Source organism: Columba livia, chromosome 2, assembly GCF_036013475.1.
Source record: "Columba livia isolate bColLiv1 breed racing homer chromosome 2, bColLiv1.pat.W.v2, whole genome shotgun sequence".
Lineage (NCBI taxonomy): Eukaryota > Metazoa > Chordata > Aves > Columbiformes > Columbidae > Columba > Columba livia.
This window is the reverse complement of record NC_088603.1, coordinates 3,634,830-3,660,207: the sequence shown is the minus strand read 5'-3', so window position 1 is coordinate 3,660,207 and position 25,378 is coordinate 3,634,830. Positions and strand designations below refer to the sequence as shown.

Below are 25,378 nucleotides of genomic sequence, written 5' to 3'. Positions count from 1 at the left end.
CTGAGCTGGTGAAGATGTCCCTGCTCATGGCAGGGGTGGCACTGGGGGCGCTTTGAAGGACCTTTCCAGCCCAAACTATGATTCTATGATCAGGGTGGCAGCACCCAGGGGCACAGGGTTCTTGGCGTTGTCCCCAACCCCTGACCAGAGAGTGGGGAGTTGGAGAGATTGAGAAGAAAGAAAAATGGGGAAAAATGCCAACCCCAGGGGTGAGAGTGGGAGGGCAGAGAATCATAGAATCACAGAATAGTTTGGGTTGAAGGGACCTTCCAAGCTCATTCAATGCCACCCCTGCCATGAGCAGGGACATCTTCACCAGCTCAGGTTGCTCAGAGCCCTGTCCAGCCTGGCCTGGGATGTCTCCAGGGATGGGGTTTCTCCACTGGCTGGAGGGGACATGACTGGTTTGCAGCCTCGGACCATCGGGTGTTCATGTGCACAGAAGGAAATGCTGTTGTCCCTCTGGGCACCACTGCTCTCCAGCCAGGAGGTGACTTGGCCATTTGCAGACTCTGGACTCATCTGGTGCAAAGCAAATGCAACTGATTAAATCCCACATCACCCATGAGAATCATAGAACCATTTCAGCTGGAAGAGACTCTCAGAATCATCGAGTCCAACCATAACCCAACTCTAGCACTTAAACCACGTCCCTAAGAACCTCGTTTAAATGCTTTTTAAACCCCTCCTGGGATGCCTTGGGAAAAATAAATAAATAAATAAATAAAAATAATTGAACCTGCTTTGCTTTGCCCTTGTACAGATTAGCAGTGCTTGCACCGCTCATTGGCAAAGCACTTTTGGGGCACTCTGTGTTGGAGAACATAAAAATGTTGGAGAACATCAGAATGTTGGAGACCTTTCCCTTTCTTCTCTTTTGGGACCAAATGAGCTCAGCTGTAACCCCCTTCCCTCGGTCCTGAGCTCGTTTGCGGTAGTATTCCCAATATCCACTCTTCCTTTCATTTGTTCAGTGTGCGTCCATAGTCTGGTCTTAAATGTAGAAATCAGTGAGTGAAATTCTCTAAACCCTCTTTTGCAAAAACTGGACTCTGTGCAGTGTAGAAAAAGGAATTTGCTGAAATTGCTGGAGAGCACACATCAAAACCCGTCTGCCTGACCCAGCAAAACCGTAACTCCACCTTGATCATACTGGACCTTCCACCTTAAAAATCTGTCTGTTCATCAAGGGAGATGAACCTGTGGTGCTCCACAGGGGAAAAGCAAACACTGCCAAAGAGGGCAGAGGTTCTCGGCTGCACGTCTGCTTATCAGCTGCTGGATGGGAATAAAAAGCCCTCTCCTGTCCCTGCCCAGCTCCAGTCCAAGCTCCTGGACGGGCACAGAGCTCCCATGGCACTCGGGGTGGTTCTTCTCTTCACCGTGATAGCATCTCTGCTCGGTGGGCTTTACCTCCTGGGCGCATTTCGGAGGCGTGGACCTAATGAGCCACCTCTGGACAAAGGTACCGTTCCCTGGCTGGGTTATGCGCTGGATTTCAGAAAGGACAGTTCAGAGTTTCTAAAAAAGATGCAGAGGAAACACGGGGATATTTTCACGGTGCTGATGGGGGGTTATTACTTCACCTTTGTGATGGACCCCTTCTGCTTTGGAGCCATCGCGAAGGAATCACGAGCTAAACTAGACTTTAGGACTCCTGCGACTAAGCTGGTCCTGCGAGTTTTTGGCTACAAGACCTTTGAAGGCAACAATAGCATGATTCATGCATCGAGCACGAAGCATCTGATGGGAGATGGACTCAGTGTCATGATCCAAGCCACCATGGAGAACTTTGGGAAGCTGATGTTTTTCAATCCGAGCTCAGGAGAGGAGAAGCGAGTGTGGCAAGAGGACAACCTCTTCCACTACTGCTACAACATCGTCTTCAGAGCTGGGTACCTGGCTCTGTACGGCACTGAGCCATACCAAGGGGCAGATAACAAGGAGAAAGCCAATGAGCAAGACCGCATCCACTCTAACCAACTGTTCCATGAGTTTCGGAAGTACGACCGCCTCTTCCCTCACCTGGCCTATGGTGTGTTGCCTTGCAAGGACAAAATAGAAGGTGAGCGGCTTAAGAGGTTCTTCTGGAGCATGCTGTCTGTGAAGAAGACCTGGCAGAAGGACAACATCAGTGGGTGGATAAGTGATCAAGACCAGTTTCTGGCAGAAAACAGTGTCCCCGAGCACATGCGGGATCGTTTCATGTTTATGATGCTCTGGGCATCCCAAGGCAATACAGGCCCAACTGCCTTCTGGCTCCTTTTGTATCTAATGAAACATCCAGAAGCCATGAAGGCTGTGAAGGATGAGGTGGATAAAGTCTCAAGGGAGAGCGGCCAAGAACTGAAACCGGGGAGCCCACCAATTAACATCACTAGGGACATGTTAAACCAGACCCCTCTTCTGGACAGCGCTCTGGAGGAGACCCTGAGGCTGGTTGCAGCCCCGCTGCTGGTCAGAGCTGTCCTCCAGGACACCAACCTTAAGACCAGCAGCGGGACAGAGTATGTTCTCCGCAAAGGAGACAGGGTGGCTCTGTTCCCGCACATCTCCGTGCAGATGAACCCAGAAATCCACTCTGAGCCTCACGAGTTTAAGTACGACCGCTTCGTAAACCCAGACGGCACCAAGAAGGAGTTCTACAAAAACGGGAAAAGGCTGAAATACTTCAACATGCCCTGGGGAGCAGGAGTATCCATCTGTCCCGGGCGTTTTTTTGCTCTTGCTGAAATGAAGCTGTTCGTGTTCTTGATGCTGAGTCGATATGACCTGGAGCTGGTCAATGGAGATGAGGAGATCCCAGCGATAGACATCAGCCGCTGGGGAATCGGGACGATGCACCCTGTTCGCGATGTTCGGTTCAGATACCGGCTTCGCTTTTAATTTGGGAAGTCCTTGTGTTGTTTTCTGATGTTATCTGTGAAATAAATGTGCTAATGTGATCTTGTTTGCTTAACAGTTATCGTGGCTTTTCTCTCTACCACCTTAACGTGTGTCACTGCTCTGCGTCTCCAGTTACTGTGGTGTTGGGTTATGTGATAAAAGTTCATCTGCACACCCACGAAGCAGCACAGAGACAAACAGTACCCTGCTAGGCTGCTCCCAGTCCCATCCAGGAGGCCGTCAGTTCATCCAAAACCCATCTGCACAAGCCCAGAGGAGCACAGGGACATACTGCCAGGTGGGAACCCAACTTAAGGACTTCCAAGGAACAAGTATTTTGTCCAGGTCCCTCCCGGGGTTCTCCCAGCAGAGCCATCAGCCCCACGGTTCTGGCATAAGATCCATTGAGATGTGTCGTTGGGAGCAGCTCTCTGGATTACCATCTGGACTAAGGGGGATTGCTGACAGGGGAGGGGGGACGTGTGGGACAGGATTTGGTTGGCATCAGCAAAACTCCCAGCACTTATCAACTGATAAAAGGAAACGTGCTGGAGCTTGTTGGTCGCAGACCCTGGTGACGAAAAACAGAAAGAGTACTTAGACAGGATGTGCGAAAACCTTTGTGTAGATAAGAATTACGAGTTACTAAGGTTGTCAAGAAGGAATTGCTGCTGCTGCTACACTAAGGAGATTGCATTAATCAAGATAGCAACTGCCTAATCAAACATTAGCTAATCAGTAGGTATCTAGCAAGAACAACAAACTAATCAGCGTGTGACGTGTGACGCAATGTTTAGGATAGGTGTAAAATATGTTAGAAATTGTAATAAAGTTGACATTTTGCTTGCATCAAGCTGTGTCCCATCTCTCCATCGTGGCAGGGACATCTGATGGGGTGCAGGGGAAGAGCATTTTGGGATTGCACAGGACTTCTGGTGAGATGCTTAGGGAAGGAACCAGAAGGATTTAGGTGACTTGGGGAGGTAAATAGTGGAGGGTCAGGGAAGAGCATCTGGAAAGTGTCTGGGGGAAAAGGACCTGGGAGTGTCGATGGACAATGGCTGAGCATGAGCCAGCCTGTGCCCAGGTGGCCAAGAGGCCACCAGCATCCTGGCTGGTACCAGCACTGGTGTGGCCAGCAGGCCCAGGGCAGTGACCGTCCCTGTGCTGGGACCTGGGGAGGCCAAACCTCGAATCCTGGGGTCACTTTTGGGCCCCTCATTACAAGAAAGGCCTTGAGGTGCTGGAGCGAGTTGAGAGAAGGGAACGAAGCTGGTGAAGGGCTGGAGCACAAGTGTGATGAGAGCGGCTGAGGGACCTGGGGGGTTCAGCTGGAGAACAGGAGCTGAGGGGAGACAGGGACACAAAGACACGGCCTCAAGTTGCGCCAGGGGAGGTTGAGGTTGGATCTGGGAACAATTTCTTCTCCAAAGGGCTGTGGGGCATTGGAACAGGCTGCCCAGGGCAGTGCTGGAGTCACCATCCCTGGAGGGGTTTAAAAGATGTGTAAATGAGGTTCTCATGGACATGGGTCAGTGATGCACTTGGCAGTATTGGGCCAGTGGTTGGACTGGATGATGCTAAAGTTTCTTTCCAACCTAAACTATTCTATAATTCTTTGATTCTGAGTCTATAAATAGGCAGATGATCCATAAGCTTGTCTAGTCACAGCCTGCACCTGATCAGCACAGTCGGTCCTATTGTCTTATTAAACTCCTTTCCTTAAATTCAAGACCGTGAGGCAGAGGGCCCGTGCGTGCAAGTGGGTGTGCAGCAAAGATCAGGGCAGATGAGCTGGGTGAAGTGTCCTGGGGGTCTGGAGGTGAGCTCAGCTTCACACCAGCATGGGGACAGCATTATTTTGTTATCAGCTTCTCACTGACACCTTTATTTTCCTCGTGAAGCATCAGTGACAAGATGGGATCAGCTTGTCGTAAACCCCTGCGTGGTCAAAGAACAACAGATATCCTCTCCAGAGATGTAAGAATTTCCTTGAGGTTTCCAAACTGTTTTGTCTATAGTCCTCTTCTTGTATCTGATGAGATCCCCAAAGAGAGCAGAGGTGGGATGTTCTGAGCAAGGACATACCAACAGCTCTTCACATTTCACATTTAAGTAAAGGACAGATCTTGCCAGTCTCAGTGGGAGGAGAAGGGAGCTACAAACATCACTGATAACCTACAGCACCCCTTCCATGTATCTGAGTTAGGAATGCTTGTGGTCACCTGCCCTCCCAGGGCTGCAGGAGATTCTGCATTCAAACCCTGTGTCTTGTGGACAGTTTCTGGGGATAAAAAAAGCTGTTTGTGTGTGATGACCATGAGCCAGCACTGGGCCCTTGTGGCCAGGAAGCCAATGGTACCTGGGGTGGGTTAGAAGGGGGTGGTCAGTAGGTCCAGAGAGGTTCTCCTGCCCCTCTGCTCTGCCCTGGGGAGACCACACCTGGAATATTGTGTCCAGTTGTGGCCCCTCAGCTCCAGCAGGACAGGGAACTGCTGGAGAGAGTCCAGCGCAGCCACCAAGATGCTGAAGGGAGTGGAGCATCTCCCGTGTGAGGAAAGGCTGAGGGAGCTGGGGCTCTGGAGCTGGACAAGAGGAGACTGAGGGGTGACTCATTCACAGGGATCAGTATGGAAAGGGGAATGTCAGGAGGATGGAGCCAGGCTCTTCTCGGTGACAACCAATGATAGGACAAGGGGTAATGGGTACAAACTGGAACACAGGAGGTTCCATTTAAACATGAGAAGAAACTTGTTCCCGGTGAGGGTGGCAGAGCCTGGCCCAGGCTGCCCAGGGGGTTGTGGAGTCTCCTTCTGTGCAGACATTCCAACCCACCTGGACACCTTCCTGTGTAACCTCATCTGGGTGTTCCTGCTCCATGGGGGGATTGCACTGGATGAGCTTTCCAGGGCCCTTCCAACCCCTGACATTCTGGGATTCTGTGAATGTCTGGATTCATCCTGACCTTAACACAGCTGGATCATGGGTACATACGGCTGAGTCAGGATCTCCCGCCACACCAAACCATCTCCCGTAACCCAAATCCTTGCACAAAACCCCACATTATGGACTTTGGGAACAGATCTGTTGTCCTGTGAGGGGACGGCTGGCTGGGGTGCAGGGTCTGACTCTTGGTGGGGCTGAGCTCCTGATATGTTGATGGTCCTCCACCTCCTCCTCAAGCCCCTCAGGCCAATGGTGTTCCCAGAAGAATATCTGCTGGAAAGTGCCACCCCTTCCAAATTTAGACCCCATCGTCTGCAAAGGCTCAAGGAGGCTGTAGGGGTGGGGTGGGGTGATGGGAAGGGGCTGGAAAACCGAAGTGAGCCGTGAGAAAACCACTTCAATCCCTTACATGCTACAGCCACTGTGACCTTCTTAGCCCCCAGACATCTGTTTTATCAATTTGATCCAGTGCATGATTCAAATTTGTCCTACAAGCTCTGTTTTGTTGTTGTTGTTTTTGCTGTGTTGTTTTGTTTTCTTTCAGTAATGAAGACTCTGACACCATCAGTCCTTACAGAAGTTAAATCACAGCCTTACCTCTGCAGATTATAACCTGTGTATTGATTACAATGCTGACACTAACCTTGGACTTTGGAGATTATGTACGACTGAGGAATAAAACTCAAACATTTTTACATGTGTCCAGTGTCAAAGCCAGATTGCTTGTTCTGCAAAGGATGGGTTTGTGTTGTAACTGCAACTCAAGGGCATACTGTCCCATATTGCCAGACTGGGCATTAGCCCAGATGTTGGGGTGGAGGAAATTCAGGCAGAAATTATCAAGCAGCTGTGGCAGAGCCAAGGAAAACAAAAACTACCTGCAACAGCACAAGGCTTGACTGTGATAGTTTATATTCCCATTAACAACTCCAGCATCTTTACATAACTTCCATGTTCCATCTACAGCTCTCACCTCTTTTTTGGGGGTTAATTTCTTTGCTCTGCTACCAAGAATTAAACTGGAGCTCTTCCCACATCCTGGCCAATAGTTTGATCTTCGCAAGCTCCAGGAATGCCTTGGGATAGTTGGGCAGGTCAGAGTCACAGTGTCATCGTGGCCGAGTGATGTCCCCTCTCCAGGGCTCCAGCAAGGGCATTTTTTGAGTGGATGGTTTGCATGAAGGTTGTTCACTGCTAACACACAGTGTGTGTTTGTGGATATCACTTGTAGGGACCTCAGGTCAGACTGGAGGGGTGAGGGATGGGTACTGCACGAACAAATTGGGCTTGAGAAAGGGATATAAAACCAATGACAATGATTAAGCAGAAATATCTGGCTTTACTTCCTTGTCAGAATGGTTTATTTAACCAAACAGTGTTGAGTCTTATTAATAAAAGACTTCAGACATGCTCAAATGCATGCAGTTATGAGAAGCAAATAAAAATCACTTAATTTGAGTCGTATCTGGATGAGTATGAAAGCTCCTAATGAGTTAATCTGCAATTAACTTTTATGCTTTGATGGGTTGTCCCCTGGCACTGAGCTTTCCATTCCAAAGTGTACCAGCAAGAGTAAAGAACCAGCCTGTGCAAAAATAAACCATATTGGATTTGCAAAAGAATTTAAATCAGGAGGAATCCAGGGTCTTGAAAAGTTTACTGAGGGTCAGACCTCATCGCAGTGTCTGTTGTGTGTAGCTCTTCTATTCCCCAAGAGAACTGAGCATGAAGCCTGGCCCTAAAACCTTCTTTATCTTTTCTGTAGAGTGTAGGGAAGACAATATTACTTTGATTTTCAAAGCTTTACACTCTACTGAGTCAGCGCCTGCTTCTCTGCTCTCAGTTACAATTCCTGCTCTCAACTGTGCAAGGCAAGAAGCCATGAGGTTGCACTCTTCAAGTCTGGAACAATATGGGTTAAATATGTTGGAAAAGATGTGATCAAACAAGATCACTTCTAGTACTGAACTGTAATGCATTAGAAACTGATTTCCCATCCTTGTTCCTCTAAACACAGCCAGACACGGCTCTGAGAAAGCATCTGCTTACTACTGCTTGTAAGGACAATTGAAAAAACTCAACAGGACCAATACATTGATCATTCACTTCAGAGAAACTCAAAGGAACACTGAGGTTATAAGTACAAAGCAATGATACAGATAACACCACCCACTGTGAAGGAAAGCAGATTTTGAAGGAGAAAGAGGAACAAGAAAGTTCAGTTTTTTTGTGAAGAATTAAAACACACAAGATTTGCCGGTGACGCTGCTGCCACATCTGGCAGATGTGCTTCCCAGAGAAGAGCAGCCCAGCTTCAAAGTGAATTAATTCTCTTAGTGGCACAACATCCACATGTGACACTGTCATGATCACTGTTGCCTTTGCTGCCTTTACTGTCTGGTGGCCAAGTTATTCCCAGCAGGTCACAGCATGTACAGAAACGCCCTGTGGCAGGCGGGATGCCAATGCAGTGATGTCAGGCAGGATGGGGGACTGGTTTATATGAGGAGCAAAGCAAAGCTGCAATGAACCCCTCACACCACCGCCTGACCGTCTCGAATGTGCCGGCATCCTGGCCATAGGGAACATCTATCCCAGATATGCCCATACACCGAGTCATGGGTTGGTTTCTTCAAGAGTTGTTTCTGTATATTTGTTTTTTAACACATTTTTAAGATGATTGAGGCAGATACAGTCAGACAGGTGAGGAGTTACTGCAAGATCTTAAGCGATGAGTAAGTCTGTCATCCAGGTCTAATGGGAGACTTCAAATACCTGCCCCCAAAAACAAGTTCTGTGGTGTTTTCAAAGCCTGAAACCTTTGAGGAGGTCGGTCAGCTCTGCAGACATGACAATGCAGGTCCTATGGAGAAGCTGGTGACCCTCCTTGGAGCCACAGAGCTGAGAGAGCAGGAGCTGGTGTGCTCAAGTAGACCAGCATGTGGAAGGTCAACCTGGACCCCAGGGAGAACACTAACTCTTCTCAAAGCCAAGCAAACTGTGGCCTCTTGCAGGAGTAGGATGTGGAAGATGTGCAATTAATCAGTAACTGGAAAGACACTTTGCTATAGGGTTGAGCTACGAGGCTGCTTTGATGGAGACTGGCTCTTGTTTCTTGTCATTTGGGCAGGAAAGAGAGTCCTCACAGAGAATCACACAGGATGGTTGAGGTTTGAAGTGATCTCTGGAGATCATCCAGTCCAACCCACCTGCTAAAGCAGGTTCACCTGGAGTAGACTGCACAGGATCGTGTCCAGGCGGGTTTTGAATGTCTCCAGAGAAGGAGACTCAAAAAGTCCTGGTTAACATCTCCTCTGTGGTACCACTGTCACACAGATACCACATACCTCCTTCCTTTGCAGCCTCTTGTTCCTCCACAGCTAGAGGAGCTCTGCTCTAGCCCCGTGTTTAATCTCAGGTGAAGCCCCACTGGGGTGGTGGAGAATTTGGCCAGGTAAGCAGCGTGCTGAACCTGGCTACCAATGATGCCAGCAGAGTCCCACCACTCCAGCCTTGTGCCTGGCACTTGGCAAAGACACGAGATAACAGGACAAGTTAGGTTGGGAGGGAGGTCAGGAGGTCTCTAGACAAACCTTCTGCTCAAAGCAAGGTCAGCAATTCACTTGGGCCAGGTTGCTCAAGGCTTTATCTAGTTGGACTTCTACATCCAAAGCCTGAAGAGACATTGCTGTCAAACATCACCCTGAAAAAGTGCTTCACTCTTCTCTATTTCCTCATCATAACCCGTGATTGAATTGTTTTGGATTGGAGGCAGGTGGGAAACCCACCAGTCACTCAGACCTTTCTGTGGTGGTTGCTGTGGGATGACCAGTGCAGTAATATCTCCAAGTGTGTCTGGTTATCATGTCCCAGGGCCAGGGGCAGAAATCAGTGCCCAGGATTTGCATGCATGGAGTCCTTCTGACCTCAGGGAAGGATTTTCAAAGCTTCTTGGGGTTGACAGCGAGTCCCATTCAGAAACGGCTACACAAATCTCTCCTGGTTATTCTAGGAAGCATGTAGCCAAGGGACACACGTACTGTCAAGTTACCGTCAGGCAGCTGAGCCATGTTAGGTCTTTATTTCTCTTCTTACCTTGTGGCAATGTGCATAATATGGATTAGTTTGCTCAGTTATACTAAATGGCATTCACGAAGAGCAGCTACCCCAGCTCAGCTGATGCACAGCAACTTGGCAGGACCCTTTGGTGCCAAAAACTAAGTGCAGAAGAGGAGAGGGAGACAATTCGCGTCTGTCGTGACACCCACATCACTGTGCGATCATGAGGCCATACTTGGAGCACAGCAGGCCCCTTTTCTTTTCCCGTTCGGTGAGGAAATTCCTCAGTTTGGTGGTAGGGAAGGTAACCAGTGCTTGCTGCCTGTTGTCCAAGCCTGTCTCCTGGAGCCATGGGCTCTGAAGGCACTCCGAGGCTGATGGCCTTCCCCTAGGGCAGAAACAGGTGAGAAGGTCAGTTGGGGATCCATCCTGGGTGAGGAGGCTCCTTGCAAATGGAGAGAAAGGTGGGACAGTAGTCAGGACCTGCACCAAATGTGATTTTGGGAGAGCAGACACCATCTTACCAGGGATTTGCACACAGTGTGCTCTGGAGAAACCACACCGCTCCTCCGGAGAGACCTGCATAGCACTTTGTGAGCTTCACCTTCCCCTTCCTGGTCATTCGCAGAAACTCGCAGGGTGCGTCGGAGCTGACGGGGTAGTTGGCACTCAACCTGCCCCAAAATAAGAGAACTGGTCACCATGAAAGGCATTGCTCAAGATGCTCCTTCTCCCACAAATTTCCACCCAGCAGTGAAAGAAGGGTCGTGATGACGCACAGAAACATCATATGGAAAAACAAAATCCCGAAGGCCGCTGTTCTTCAGTGCATTTCATGACTTTGCCTGCTTTTCCACTTGGCGTAATTTGAATTTTCTCACTAAAGTTGGGTCTTTTTAGATGAGGTTGAGTGAGAAACACCAGTAGCTGCTGTGTTGTAAAGCGGTGTCCTTACTCTGCTTGGGGACATGGCTGGGGCTGGGCATCCTTGTGTGGTGCAGCCAGCTTCACACCCTCCATCACACAGACTTCTGCAGCATTGTCAGGGAGAGGGGGCACAACTGGGGTTTAACTCTCCGAGCCAATGCATCTCCCCTGGTTGATGACCATGAAATTGCACTTTTAAAGCTGCTCATGGGGCAGGGAAGGACAAATGGACTTACATGATGAAGGCTGTGATTCCAATGGACCAGATATCGGTCTGCGGGAGGGCTCCTTGCTCTGTCAGCAGCTCTGGAGCTGGAAAAGCAAACCAGAGTGAGCCAAGCTCCCCTCCAAAGCAGAAAGCAGCACAAGAACAGTGGGTACTTTTATGCTTTGCTACCTTCCCAAAAGCAAAGAAGAATAAGCTTCTAATCCAGGGAGCCGATTGAGGTGAAACACCCTCATGGGCGATGACTGCAAACATCAAGCCAAATGGCAGTAATACTACACCCCAAGCCCTGGACACGTGGATGCCAGCCAGAGCGCCATTGGCCATGACCCCTGGCTTTGTCCTCTGTGATATACAGGTGGGACGGTTGCCACCAGTACCTGCTCCAGCAAACTCACACTGTTGCTGGAGGGCAGCACCTGGGAGGCTTTGCTTACTGGGGCCAACTGCTGCCTTGACCCATGGCTCTGTCTCTGTTTACCACAGATTAGGTACAAGGCCAAGGTTACTGTGACTGAACTCTGTACTCACCCATGGTTTCAACATAGTCCGTGCACTTGTCCATGGTAATAACTTTGTCTTGTGTGTAGAACTGCGCGTTGCCAAAATCCAGGAGTTTCAGCAGGTTGGGCTCGGTGATGATGATGTTTTCGGATCTGAGATCCAAGTGCAGGACGCTGTGTGTGTGGAGGTACTCGATGGCACTGAGGATCTGCCACAGGTAATCGCGGACTTCCACTTCTGAGTATGATGTCCTGGTAGACAGAAGGGGATAGAAACCAGGGGTGTCCTATCTGCATTCCTAAGACCACCATTCTGCACCTACCACTGTCCTGCCCTGCATGTCTAGTCCCACGAGGCCCTTGAGACTCAAGAAGACTAAACAACTCTACTCATTTAGCAAATATATTGTATAGGGAAAGGCTGGTCCAGACTGTGAGTCAGGTTTACAGATGCAAGCAGTTGAGGAAGCTGGAGAGCTGCACGTCGGGGAAAGCTGTGGTTGTGCAGAAATCAAAATGCAGATTTGATGCCCACCATTCCCCCTCCTTCCATCAGAGGATTTCAGCAGCTCCACTTTCTGCCACTGTGGGAAATGATGTGGAGGAGAAATGTGGCTTCTTGAGCCAGAGTAATCTCCTTGTTAGCAGAGAAGGGGTTTCATATCAATTACTTTAAACTGCTTTCAACTTCTCAACTGGGTGGCCCTGAATTGTCCCCTACCCCAATCTTGTAGGGAACTTAAGTACTTTTTGTGTCACAAGAAGTTGCAGTGCAAATGCATCACAAATCCATTGTGCAATGGCAGCACACTGGAACAGATGGAGAGAAATAACGTGATCTGAGAGGAGAAAGCAATAGGTATTTGCTTCATACACCAGCCCTGGCTGGAAAACCCTCCCCTCCACTTGTTATTACCGCAATGCCAAAGAGTGGAGTAGTTCTGGTCCCACGCACATCTCCTGGATCAACACTAAGTGCCGTGGGCTGACATAGGCTCCCTTCAGCTGAGCGATGTTCGTGTGATGAAGCTTCCTCAGGACGTGGTACTCCAGGAGCACAGTCTGCTTGTCCTCTTGCCAGTAAGGGATAATTTTAGCAGCTAAAGTCTTGCCGCTTACTTTTTCCCTGCACTGTCGGACGATGCTGAAACGCCCTCTGGTACAAAGGAACACAAAGGCAAGATAAGCTTCTCTGCTGCTCCTGGAAGAGCCAGGAGCTTCAGTTCCTTAAAACCACCAGGATCCCATGGTGTGTTTGTCATCCATGCCAAATGTGGAGTTACTCATAGAATCACAGAACAGTTTGGGTTGCAAGGGACCTTCAAAGCTCATCCCGTGCCACCCCTGCCATGAGCAGGGACATCTTCACCAGCTCAGGTTGCTCAGAGCCCCGTCCAGCCTGGCCTGGGATGTCTCCAGGGATGGTTCATCCACCACCTCTCTGGCCAACCTGGGCCAGGCTCTCACCACCTTCAGTGTAACAAATTTCTTCCTCATGTTTGGCCTGAATCTCCCTCCTTTAGTTTAAAACCATCAGCCCTTGTTCTATCGCAACAGGCCCTGCTAAAAAGTCTGTCCCCATCTTTCTTATCGGCCCCTTTTAAGTACAGAAAGGCTGCAATAAGGTCTCACTGGAGCTTCTCTTCTCCAGCTGAACACCCCAACTCTCTCAGCCTGTCCTCCCAGCAGAGGTATTCCACTCCTCTGGTCATTTTTGTGGCCTCCTCTGGCCCCTCTCTAACAGCTCCAATACTGCATCTATTGATACAGTTTGCAGATCCTCCTGTGTCTCTAAATTACAGTCAATTTAAATTGCAAGATTGAGAGCTGATCTCCTCTGGAGGGAGAAAATGGCTTATCCTCTCTCAACGAAGAGGACTACCCCATGTTGGCAGCAGACATTGGTGCCTGTCCTCTAGGTAGAGAAAGATTAATCCCAACCCCATGTCTGAAACTGGTGGCTGTGAAGGTTGGTGCAGCAAGTAGAGGATTAGCCCTGGCCTCACTTCACAATATACAAACAGTCTGTCCTGGATCCCAGCACAGGCCCTTTTGCTCTCCCAGATAAAGCATGTCTGAATCCTACCAAATCAAGATGGAGATGGCTCGGCCAATGATCTCAGGTTTATATGTATTGCTGTGGAGGTTTTTCAATAAAACACCATGACATCAGGTAAGCAGCAGGTTTATAAAAGTGACTCTTCTAAACTCCAGCCACATGCAACATTCCCCTCCAGCTGGTTGAGTGCTCACTTGGATTCATTTACCTTTTGATCTCTGTTTGGAAGGCGTAGGTCTGGTAGGTTGGGAACGGTTCGGATGGTGTGATTATTTCGCTGTCTTCTTCAGTGGCAGCGTATGGGATGTTCTGTGTTGCAGTATGAAGCTCTGCAGAGAAAAAGTGACAGGGTTTACATGGGAAAACATCTCTGTCTGGAAACTGGAGCCTCTCCGAACCACACTCTACTATCTATGAGCAGTGACAAAGGTGGCAGCAGAGCTTTCTCCAGAAAGGTCTGCAGCTTGTCTCCCAGCTGTGGCACCCAATGCTATTTGAATGGAACAGATTCTGGATTGTCCACCCAGTAATTCTGTGGTGTGACCGCTCCATACTACGAGGTGGATTGTATGTTGTGTGCTATGATCTCTGTCTTCTGGGGAGACCTTGTTGTGGCCTTTCTGTACTTAAAAGGGGCCAATAAGGAAGATGGGGAAAGACTTTTTAGCAGGACCTGTTGCAACAGGACAACGGGGTGATGGTTTTAAACCAAAGGAAGGAGATTCAGGCTGGACATGAGGAAGAAATTGTTGCCCCTGAGGGTGGTGAGAGCCTGGCCCAGGTTGGCCAGAGAGGTGGTGGATGAACCATCCCTGGAGACATCCCAGGCCAGGCTGGATGGGGCTCTGAGCAACCTGAGCTGGTGAAGATGTCCCTGCTCATGGCAGGGGTGGCACTGGATGAGCTTTGAAGGTCCCTTTCAACCCAAACTATTGTATGATTAAAAGTCTCAGCCACTGTTTTTAATCTTCTCACTTAACAAGTCATCAGGGCATGGTAAGACCCAGACAAAGAATAAGGAACTTATTTTAGATAGATATTTCAGGACAGCAGCTGAAACTTGGTGCTCTGGATCCAGCATGTGGTTGTGTCCAAGTGCTCCCTGAGATGTTGAAGCATCCCTTGGCACCTTAAAGCATTTGCTTGGAAATGCTGGCTACACTGGGATATGCTAGTACATCCTGGGCCGAATGAAAGCAGAGCATTTAAGGTGAATTAAAAATATATCTGTGAACTGATTTTTACAGAATAATCTTCTCCACCGGGACGAAATTCCAGTGAGACCATCCTTCCACTTCTTGGCAGAAAGGATACTTCCTTTGCTACAAGGACTTATTCACTGGGGGGTTATGGATTTCTTAATTTTAAAAACATGTGATGATCACAAAGTATTCAAACAGGTGAAAAAAATACGAAATTGAGCTTTACTTCAGAGACAAAATACAGCTGAAAAAATCACCACAGTAGGGTGATAATTCCCAGCAGCAAACACCAGGACACCAATTAACTGTTGAACTTAGGACTGAGTCCATAACAAATTGATCCAGGCCTTTCACCAGCGGTAGATCTACACCAATAGATCAATGCCTCCTGTAACACATTAATTGTCCCAGACCTGTTTCCTCATGATCTCACATCAAAAACTGAGTGTGTCTTCAGTGGGTGATCTATAGTTTCCAGATTTTTATTTTAGTATTATATTTCTATATATATTTACATATTATTAATAATGACATATATTATTTGTATTTCATATTGATAGTATTTTTTTAAATGTATTTACACATATTCCCCTGTGACCAGAATGCTAAAATAATTTACTTTTAAATAGGAAAGCCAAAGATGAGGAACCCCTAAACCACCCCAAGCTAAGTGGAATTGATCTTGATTCGTTCACTATTGACTTCTGGATTTGCATCCCAAAGGGTGCAGTTGTTTTGATGCAGGAAAAACACAGTGCTTTCTTGGCATTTGATCTTACCTTTGTGATCCTTCCCAGTGATTTTCACTTTAGCAGAGGGGATGCTGTAGGGCCCCATTCCTGCTTTGCTGGTGCAGGCTATCCTGAAGCTGTAGGTAAAGCCCCTGGAGAGATTTTTGGCATAGTAGCAGCAGTCAGCAATGTCGGCAGCAAGAGTCGTCCACTCCCCATCTTAACCAAGGGAAGAGAGAAAACGCATTAGGATTCATTTAAGATGGTCACACCAGGGTGTTGGGGTTTTTTGCTTGGTTGGGTTTTCTGCTTGGTTGGTTGGGTGGGTTTTGTTTGTTTCCATAAACTTTGCTCATGTGTTGGGAATACATAAAAACAATGGAATCTCTTATAATGATGGAAAAACTGGCTCGCTATGGCCAATTTCTGTGCATGGTGCCACTCGCTGTACACGTGCCAAACTCATCTCGTCTGAAACCCGCTGGTTTGTGTCTAATCAGTCCAAGATACAACAATATTGTTTCAGAGGAATGGTGACATTTTCTTGTATAGTTTATCGAATTAATACCACCAAGCTCTAATGCAAATATACATCAAGAACGTCAAACAAAACCCTTGCAAAATCACCACTTTCTTACCCTCATTTTGGCCCTGTCTTGAGTCCAACTAAAACCACGAGGTGCAGGATTTCAGACCAGAACTATCCACTAACACCACAAACCCAATGACCTGGGGCCAAGTTCACTTAGTTTTTATCAAACTCCAGTGATTTCTTGGGAAACTGAAGTTGTAGGTTTGTCCTGAGCTATTATTCGTGGGACTAAGGTGTGCGGTAGGAAATCACCAGCAAAAGTTTCACGTGGTGCCGTGTTCCATCCTTTGTCATCACTGCTGTGCTTAAGGCTGAACTCAAATTCCATGAGACTGCCCAAGATTAGACCTTTCAGTCAAATAAGTCTGGTAGAGAGCCTCAACCTATAGGACAAACAATAATACACCACCCCAAACAAAGGTATCAATGATTTTGCAGGGTTCTGGTTGAATTAGTGTGTGTGTATGTGTAAGAAGAAGCAGATACCTCTTAGAAACAGAGAAAAGTGTCTGCGTGTAAAAACGCACTGTCACATAATGGATAAAACAAGGACTTTTTTTTTTCTGATTGTCTTAACCCTCTTCTGTTCAGGAAAGCAGGACTTGGTGTGTTCCTGCCAAATACACAGAATGCAATGGAAGATTGTAGATGTTGTTTCCTGTTTTCCTTCCTAATTGGAACAACTTGCATTTGTATCCTCTCCAAAGTCTCGCCTACGGTTGTGTCAAAAGCAATAACAATAAAACAGCTGTGATAGAGGAAAAGTGACTGACATCAGCTCCAGAGTGAAAAAGTGGAAAGCTTCTGCTCATGTTCATGCTAATCCAGAAATAAACACGTGTACCTTTGGAGATTTAAAAGAAGGAACATGGAGCAGTTGAATCCAAAGGGCTGTGTATGTGTGACTGCAGTAGAAATTACCATCAGACACAGCATTCGCAATAATAACAGCAAAATCAGTCCCAAGAGAGATGGAACAGGCTTGGGGATTTGATTCAAAATTAGTGGCATTAAACAAGAAAACATCCACTGACTTCACCAGGCTCCGAACCAAGCCTTGTAAGAGAACATCAAAAGGATGATGCTGTTTTGCCAATTTTTTGTCATCTCATCCTTCTTGCATAATAGATGGAAAAAAGAAAGCACGGCTGTTTAGCACAGGATGAATTGCCTTTCTGATGGACCATCTTTCTCCACAGACCATACAGAAAGCCTGGGTATGGGATGATATTTTCTGCTGATTGTTGTTTCTGGGCATTATTAGTGTATAATGTTGTCAAAACTGTAATTTGAGAGGATTACTCAGGACTGTGTATTTGGCACCAGCCATGAATATTCTTCTGTAGCTATTCACTTTTTGGTGCCAGCTTTCATGTGACCTGGTTTGATTCACACTTTAACAAAGCCTTTGTATGAATATGCATATTTCAGGGTGATTTAGCCAGCACATCTAGCTTTTAGATGGCTAAATGACACCTGAATGAATTTCTTTCCTAACTCTAAACTAAGGAGGTAAAATCAGGCTGTTTCTGAATGAAAATAAAATATCCAGCTGGTGAAGAGATCATACAAACCAAGATGTTCTCTGCAAAGCATAAGGGCAGTGCTTCCCTTTACCTTCGCTCTTGCACTGGATGGTGTAATGGATGGGGATGTTGGTTTCCACAGGTTTCCAGACCACCTGCGCTCCATCCTTGTAGATCTCCACGATGTCAGGGGGTGGAGGGCTGGGAGGAACCTCTGTTGAGAGGACACACAAAACCCCATCACTATTAGAAATAACCCTGCTGCGAGACATACCTCTACATCCAACATTTCTCACTTACAAATATTCTCAGTTACAAGGTTCTTTTTGAATATATAAATGTATTTTTTTTAATGTATATACAGGGCATTTCCAAAAGAAGGACCAAATTTGAAATCACTACATCTCCTTTTCTCGTGGGAATATGTCAAAGGCCATGTTTTTGTGCCACCATTAGCGACTAATCTGGATGAGCTCAAAAACAGAATCACGACAGTGGTGACATCAGTGGAAGAGGACACTTTGAGAGGTGTTTGGGACAAATTCAGCTATCGTCTTGATGTTGTCTGTATAGCAGGTGGAGGGAACATAGAACACTTAAATTAAATTTAAAATGTTATTACAACTTGATAACTCATTAAACCATTTGTAAATTTCTGTGCAATTGTAACATATTGCCATCGTGAAATATACTGCTTTGAAACTGGGTTCATCTTTGTGAAACACCCTGTATACATATATATAAATATGTATACACCCCCCTAGTGGAACAGCAATTTGGCCTGCCTAATTTAAACTCAGTATTAAGATTTTGAAGTCTGGTTCTTGAACCACACAGTTTCTGGAGTGGCTCTGAATCCAGGACAGAGACTAAAGAGTAAAGAAGTGGGAATGAACCCTGCAAAATGTGCCACACTACCAGACAGCAATGGCTGTGGAGTGGAGTGGGCAAGGGGGAGGTTGTCCTCTGAACCCACCTACAGAAATCTCACCTCATGGGTGTTTACAGGTCACATTTTTAGGCAGAATACTTGTAACACCTATAGCTACTTCTCTCACCTGCTTTCCTTATGATGCAAGAGGTAGATGCTGAGCCCAGGGAGTTCGTGGCCACACAGGTGTAAATACCAAAATCATCGGGATTAACAGAGAGAATAGTCAACAGCTGGAAGTTTTTGAGCGTGGCTGAGATGAGGATCCGGCTGCTGCTGTGGACAGGCATCCCATCTGGAAAGCAAAAGACAGGAGAGATAAGTGCCCTGCGGATTTATACCAAGGTGTCTCAAACCCTCCCTGCACCCCTGTCCCAGAGGTTAGGGACTCCCTAAAGTGTTGCCAACGTCACCTCTGAACCAGTCGATGTGCAGGGAAGACTGAGCTGCCGTCCGGCATGACAGCGTCACGCACTGTCCAAGGGCAGCAGCCTGGTCGATGAGCTCCTCAACGAACGAAGGTGCTGCAGAGAAGGGGAAAAACAACGATTCAGAGTGGCCAGGAGGGCTGCATTGAAAATAAGTGGACATCAGAACATCAGAATGCATTTTTAATTGGGTCAAGAATATTTTATTCATGGCCTGGCATTCCTTTGACCACCAGTTGGAGAATCCCCTGGGCATTGGGCACACAGCCCTATTCAGCCCCATGGATGAATGAACTTCTCATACTTGATAATCTGGATGGATCCAGGTGAACACCTTGGAGATGTTTAAAAGGTGTTTAAACAAGGTTCTTAGGGACATGGTTTAGTGCTAGAATTAGCTTAGGTTATTGTTGGACTCAATGATCCTGAGGGTCTCTTCCAACTGAAATGATTCTATGATTCTATCCTGGAAGGTCCACAGGGAACATCTGCATTGCCCAGCCCTCCAGGTGCAGCCAAGGCAGCAGAACATCTCAGAGGAGAGAGAGAGAATGTCACAGCAGGAGTTTTCTTCTGGCCTAGCTTAAATATGGAGGCAAAACTAAAAAATGGAATTTCAAGGATTAGGGGATCAGGCTAAGACAACACAAAGGGAGAGAAGACGTAAAAGATGGATATGGAAGGCGTTAAAAAACCCACAGAGCATCAAATCTGCTGTCGTCTCCATGGGAAAGGGGGAGCTCAGGTTTTCTTCTGTGTTTCTCCAGGGTTTATTTCTCTGCAGTGCCTGGGAGCCCCCAGACACACACACCTGCCCTTCCCAGTGCTTGGCTGGGATACTGGATACTGGACATTAACTTGACCTCAGAAAATGCTCCATAGATCCCTCCTGCTAGAGGCAAGAGGAAACTTGCCTGGGCAAAAGCAAGTTCAGCCTTGCTGACACGTGTTTGGGGCTGCCCCACCACTTTTGATTGCATAGATCTATAGTGGCGTGTCTGGCCCTTACACATGGATGCAGAACTGGAGTGTAGTAAATCACAGTTCTCTGTTTCTGCCATCCCACCCTTGGATACTCCATTTATTCTCTTTCTCATTTACACATAGATTTAATTCCTTTGCTAGGTCGGCTCCAATTTGCACGCAAAGCCAAGATGGCATTTTTAGCAAGGACATAGTTATCGTGTAAACAGAGAAAACTGGCTTATATTGTAGGAATCATTCCTGGTCATCTCAAGACAATCCTTGCAGATCTATCCTTAGAAACTGGCCTCCCACAGCACTGTTATATTCATCAGTGATACTTTGTGATAAAACTAACTGATAACTTATGCATCAGCAATACCTTTCTCCTTTGGCATGAGGCTTGAAAACTTGAATGAAGAGAGCGCTGATTTCCTCTTCAGAGATCCCTCAGCCCCTGTTAACAGCTCTTTTTCCACTGCCTCACTTCCCAGCTCACCAAAATCTGTTTTGAGAAAGGATGAGAAGTCATTCAAGGCTATCCTTCTCCCTGTGGCATCCATTTACAGCAGACAGTTCTGCTGTTTGCACACAAATAGCTCAGCAGTCACAGGTTTCCTTGTTAACAAGCCTTCAGTCAACAGGGAAGGCTGTGAGAGCTACTACAAACAGAATGATGGCCTGGAAGGACAGGACATATCTAGGGATGGCAGAGAGGAAAGGAGCGATTCTGTTGTACAGTGTCATCAACTTAGGTAGAATCACAGAACGGTTTGGGTGGGAAGGGACCTTCAAAGCTCCCCCAGTGCCACCCCTGCCATGAGCAGGGACATCTTCACCAGCTCAGATTGCTCAGAGCCCCATCCAGCCTGGCCTGGGATGTCTCCACGGACAGGGACAGGTAGCCATGGTGACTTCACCAACTTCTCCCAGTCACTTTAAGGATTTACCATGGTCGGATGGTAACTGCAGAAGAAACTGCAGCAAGGAAAGCATCATCCAACCCTGATTTGCTTTTGTACAAACTCAGACAGGGGAATTTAAGCCACTTCCATCAGCAGATTAACCCAGCTGACTCTGCACTAAAGTGCGTCATTAACAGGGAGCTGGTGTGAAAGACATAATTTCATAACCTGCCACTGCCAGTTGTGCAATGATCATCTAACCACGGCCTCAGATATGCTGGGGAAAAAGGAGAAGGCAGATTTATCAGAGCTCAGTTATGGCAGCAAATCTACGAAGGCACAGGGTAAAATATTTACCTTCCTCTGCCTCTGGCTCAGGAGATATCTTTCCTTTTAGGATTCTTGAAATGTGGGCAACGGAAGCTTTTACTTTCTTCTTCAGACTCTGCTCCACTGACTGCTCCATGGAGTGAGACCTTGCGTATGGCTTGAAGAGTCCTGGCTTGTTGTAGAAGGAGCTTTTCTGTTTACCACTTGAGTCTTTTTGGGGGCCATACATTTCCTTATGACCCTCTGCCCCTTTCCCCATGGCTAATAAGTTAGTTGCCTTTGAATCCTCAGATATTTCCAAACGGTTCTTCCTGTTCTTGTCCTCTGCCTCTTCTCTGATGCAGAGTCTTTTATCCTTATGCAAATGTCCCGCAGGAGGTGACCTTGCCCTTTCACCAAAAGGTATAAACCGTCTACCAGTTGGTTTGGGTTGAGGCTTCCTATAGTTCAGAAATTCAAATGGAAAATAGACAATGTCATACAAGTCAGAGAAATTCAAATAGGCAGGCTCTACTTCCGATATGTCAAATTTTGGAGTTCCGCTGCCAAGACTGGGTGTTTCATCCGACAGGTCCTTGATTTTCACTAAAGAAACTTCTGGGTGTTTACCAGCGTCCTTGCTCACTGACACTTGACTGGGTCTTTTCCCAACATCCAAGCTCTCTGTTGAGGAAACACTCACTTGGCTAGAAGGTGGGGTCTCAAATGCTAAGTCCTCCAGATCCTCACATTCATGAGGAACTGTCTGTGCTCTCTGTCCTCCCAGTACCTCTGACTCCTCACTCAGGGCAAGATAGGATTCTGCAAGGTCATGCAGCTCAGAGTCGACTTCTCTTTTACCCCCTTGTACAGAAGGGATGGAGGTGTCTGTGGCTTCTTGGCCACCTGGGCCTTTGTAGAACATCTCTGTGGGAGGAGAGATGTGCTTTCTGTGTTCTTCCTCACCAGAAACTGACTCTGCCCAAACATCCATCTCTTCAGAGAGGGAAACCATCTCATCCACTAAGCCCTCCAGCACAGCAGATTCCTCATCACTGTAAAATGACGACCTCTGATGTGAGACCTCCTGACTTTGATCCTTGCGGAGCGATGGTGGGACAATTTTTCTGGCATCACAACTTCCACTTTCTAAGGAAACACCTCTACCTCCACCATAAATCTTTGGATGTTCCTCATATTCTAGCTCATAGGCTGAAGCTGGAGCAACTTCTGGTTGTGAAGCAGTTAAGACACCTGGAGGTTCACCTTCCAGAGCAGCAGAAGCTCTGCCATCAGGATAGGCAGCCCTGTGTTGCTCAAACACCTGATGCCCAGCCTTGGAGAAAGGAGCAGGCACAGTCTGTCCAGCTGCTGGTCTTCCACTTGCTGTCACAACAGATCTCACCTCACTGCGAAGTGACGCCTTTGGACGTTCTTGCTTTTCACTCTCACAGACTGAAGGGAGGCCAGTATTTTGGGTGGAAAAAGTTCTAGTTTGGTGTCTGCTTTCCAAAACAGAAGTCCCACTGCTTTCAGAAACCTTCTGTGGTCCAGCTCCCTCGATTTCAGCCTCATGAGCCAAACTGGGAACAACCTCTGTGACAACTGAGCTTTCACTCCTCAGAGCAGCGAGCTTCTCCTTGCTGTGAGCTGGTCGTTCCCTTTCAGCCTGCCATGCCCCACCGGAGACCAAAGTTGGCATTGATTTTGGTGGTGGGACTTTTGGAACAGCAAGCTGCTCTCCCTTCAGGATGGCTGATGATTTGTCTACGTGAACAGGAGCCCTCTTGTGTGCTTGGCTTTCACCATCATGGGCTGACAGTGGAGTGATTGCTGCAATATCTGGTCCCTCATCCTCCAGGACAGCAGATCTCATCTCTTTATAGGTCTTCAGCTTCTGATGGTCACCTCCATCAGCTGTTTGCAGAGCCATTAGAGTTCCTGGCTGCTTGCCCTCCAAGGCAGTAGTTGCTGGGATGCTTTGATCAGGAAGTTCTTGACTTTTGTCTTTACACACTTGAAGTGAATCGGGTTCTGTTTGTGGGCCTGTTAAAACAGCAGAGCTTTTGTGCTCCAGGAGATCAGACTTGGCAACGCTGTGAGTAGAAGGCTTCTCCTGTGAATGTTTCTGCCTTTTGTCTTTCCAAGGTGGAGCTGGGGCCGTCCTTTTGATAAGGAAGCTTCCACCTTTGAGATCGTGGTGGATGTCAGTGCTGCGAGCAGACTCCTGGGGCAGATCCATGCCTTCCTTACTCTCAAGGGATGACTTGGAGGTGGCTTCTGACCCTGTGAGAGTTGAAATGGACTGTTTGCCCCCCTGAAAATCAGTGTCAGGGCAAGATTTATTATCCATGCTTTCATGTTTTTGAGCTGATGGTACTGTCACATCTGAGGACCGGGCAGTTAGAATGGGCCTTTTGCTTTCCATATCTTCAACTTCCTCCTCAACATAAGTAGCTTTTGACTTCTTCAGCAGATGCTTCCTATTCTCGCTGCTGTGAGGTGACACTGGGAGACTCTCCAGCTGTTGCACAGGAACAGCTGTGCACCCGTGACCCTCACACTGTGTGGAAGGAGGGGTCTGCTTTTCTGAACAATCCTTGCTGGCTCTCCTGAAGTCCTCTTGCTTTGAAATGTCCACAGAACATCCCTTGCCGGGCTCTGCGGAAATGTCGCAGTGGTCACTGCCTTCAGGGCAACTTTCCTGTGGCGTTATGTCAGTGTCTTCTTCCAAAATATCCTGTTCCCTCACTGACCTTGAGGCCCTCAGCCTGTAGTCATCGAGGGAACGGCTTCGGGTAGCACCAGCAATGGCAGGATGCGGTGGTTTCCTTGCAGTGTCAAATGAAGCTGATTTGGTCAAGGAACCAAGCAGACTTTCCCTGTGATTGTCTCCATCAGCCTTTCCTTCTTCCTCTTCAAGTTCAAACTGCTCTAGAAGGGGTTCACGGAGACCACTGAGGGGCACCTTAGAATATCCAGCTTTCCGAAAAGTCCTTCTGGCTCTGTCCAATTGCCTTCTGAACTCCCTGCCTGGTGAGGAAGGTCCCCTTGCAGGTAGCTCAGCTGCTTGGCTGTAGAAAGTGCTTTTAATGACACTCTGCCTAGGAACAAAGACAGGTGGCTTTTCTGTCCCATCCCCAGCTTTTTCAATTCGGTCTTTATCAGATAAAAATACGTCTGTTTTTTCCTTCTGACCTGGATGCGGTGTGCTGTCTGTAGAAGTCCTTGCTGATGAAGGCTCAGCAGCACCACTTCTTTGGGATTGCTCTGATCCTTCATCTTGAAGTCTGGGATGGAACCCTTCCTCTTTCTCCTTTAAGATACTTGCCATGGGCTCTTTGCTTTCTGTAGGCGATTTGTCCCCCACCTCAGCTTTCATTGACGCATACTTCCTCCTCATGGGTTTTACGGGAGGGATGGAGACTTTGGAGAGCTTCTCCTCGCTTGTGTGTTTTGGAGGCTCTTGATGGCTTGGTGCATCAAATATGGACAAGTGCAGTTCAGGTGTAGAGCCAAAGTGCCTCTTCTTGGGGAAATGCGAGTTCTCGTTGTCTGAAGAGGAGCCGCTGGTACTGGATGAAGTGCTTTCTTCAATAAGATGTCGGGAGATGGCCAGGGAGGTGTTGTCATGAGTCCTCTCTAGGATTTCTGGGATAGACCGCATTACCAGTATGGATTTATAGCACATCAGAGACCGCTGGAAAGCAAAACAAAATACGACGCCGTCAGATGGGAATGTGGTGGGAGTATGGTAAAGCAAGCATATCAAAATGAACTTCTGCCCTCTTAAATACCACACAAGCTAATTTAATAACATATTCCCACCCTTTTGTATCTATCGTTAGCCCAGCTCTCATTTGGTCTCCAAGTCTTCTCTCATTCACAAAAGTGGACCTACCTTGACTTCAGGGGACATACTTGCTGTTGTGAGCAGGGAAGATTTGAGATTTTCAACGACAATGGCAATTCAAAGCAGATGGAATAGGAGTTTTTAATGGAATACATCAGATGAAAGCCTAGCTGGAATAAATAGCCTTAAATCTGTTGACTGCAGTACAACCTGCAGTGATTTAAGCCAACGGAAGGACCTACGATACTGTAGGAGGTAGGATTCATCTGCTCTACCTTCTGCCATGTGAGACATCTCAGTTGAAGTTGAGCAGCCAACAGAGAGAAACAGGT

General features: G+C 47.5%; 2 protein-coding genes across 21 annotated transcripts in view; one reads left to right on the top strand and one right to left on the bottom strand.

Moving 5' to 3' along the window:
• The first annotated feature begins 356 nt into the window (after positions 1-356).
• LOC102083443 (5-beta-cholestane-3-alpha,7-alpha-diol 12-alpha-hydroxylase) lies at positions 357-2,959 on the top strand. Its single transcript, XM_005510619.4, has one exon. The coding sequence runs from the start codon at positions 1,195-1,197 to the stop codon at positions 2,884-2,886; it is 1,692 nt and encodes a 563-aa protein (XP_005510676.3). The 5' UTR covers positions 357-1,194; the 3' UTR covers positions 2,887-2,959.
• Positions 2,960-7,151: 4,192 nt separating this feature from the next.
• OBSCN (obscurin, cytoskeletal calmodulin and titin-interacting RhoGEF) overlaps positions 7,152-25,378 on the bottom strand; it is a 201,708-nt gene continuing 183,481 nt past the window's right edge. For all 20 annotated transcript variants that reach the window (XM_065050238.1, XM_065050239.1, XM_065050230.1 and 17 more), the window contains 12 exons: positions 21,242-24,893; positions 20,362-20,484; positions 19,002-19,112; positions 18,716-18,883; positions 17,749-17,871; positions 15,588-15,758; positions 13,815-13,935; positions 12,464-12,703; positions 11,576-11,799; positions 11,055-11,130; positions 10,416-10,565; positions 7,152-10,279 (listed from right to left, as the gene is read on the bottom strand). In XM_065050238.1, the coding sequence (XP_064906310.1) occupies positions 10,102-10,279; positions 10,416-10,565; positions 11,055-11,130; positions 11,576-11,799; positions 12,464-12,703; positions 13,815-13,935; positions 15,588-15,758; positions 17,749-17,871; positions 18,716-18,883; positions 19,002-19,112; positions 20,362-20,484; positions 21,242-24,893 (5,337 nt within the window). In that variant the 3' untranslated portion in view covers positions 7,152-10,101. The remainder of the gene's footprint in view (positions 10,280-10,415; positions 10,566-11,054; positions 11,131-11,575; positions 11,800-12,463; positions 12,704-13,814; positions 13,936-15,587; positions 15,759-17,748; positions 17,872-18,715; positions 18,884-19,001; positions 19,113-20,361; positions 20,485-21,241; positions 24,894-25,378) is intronic.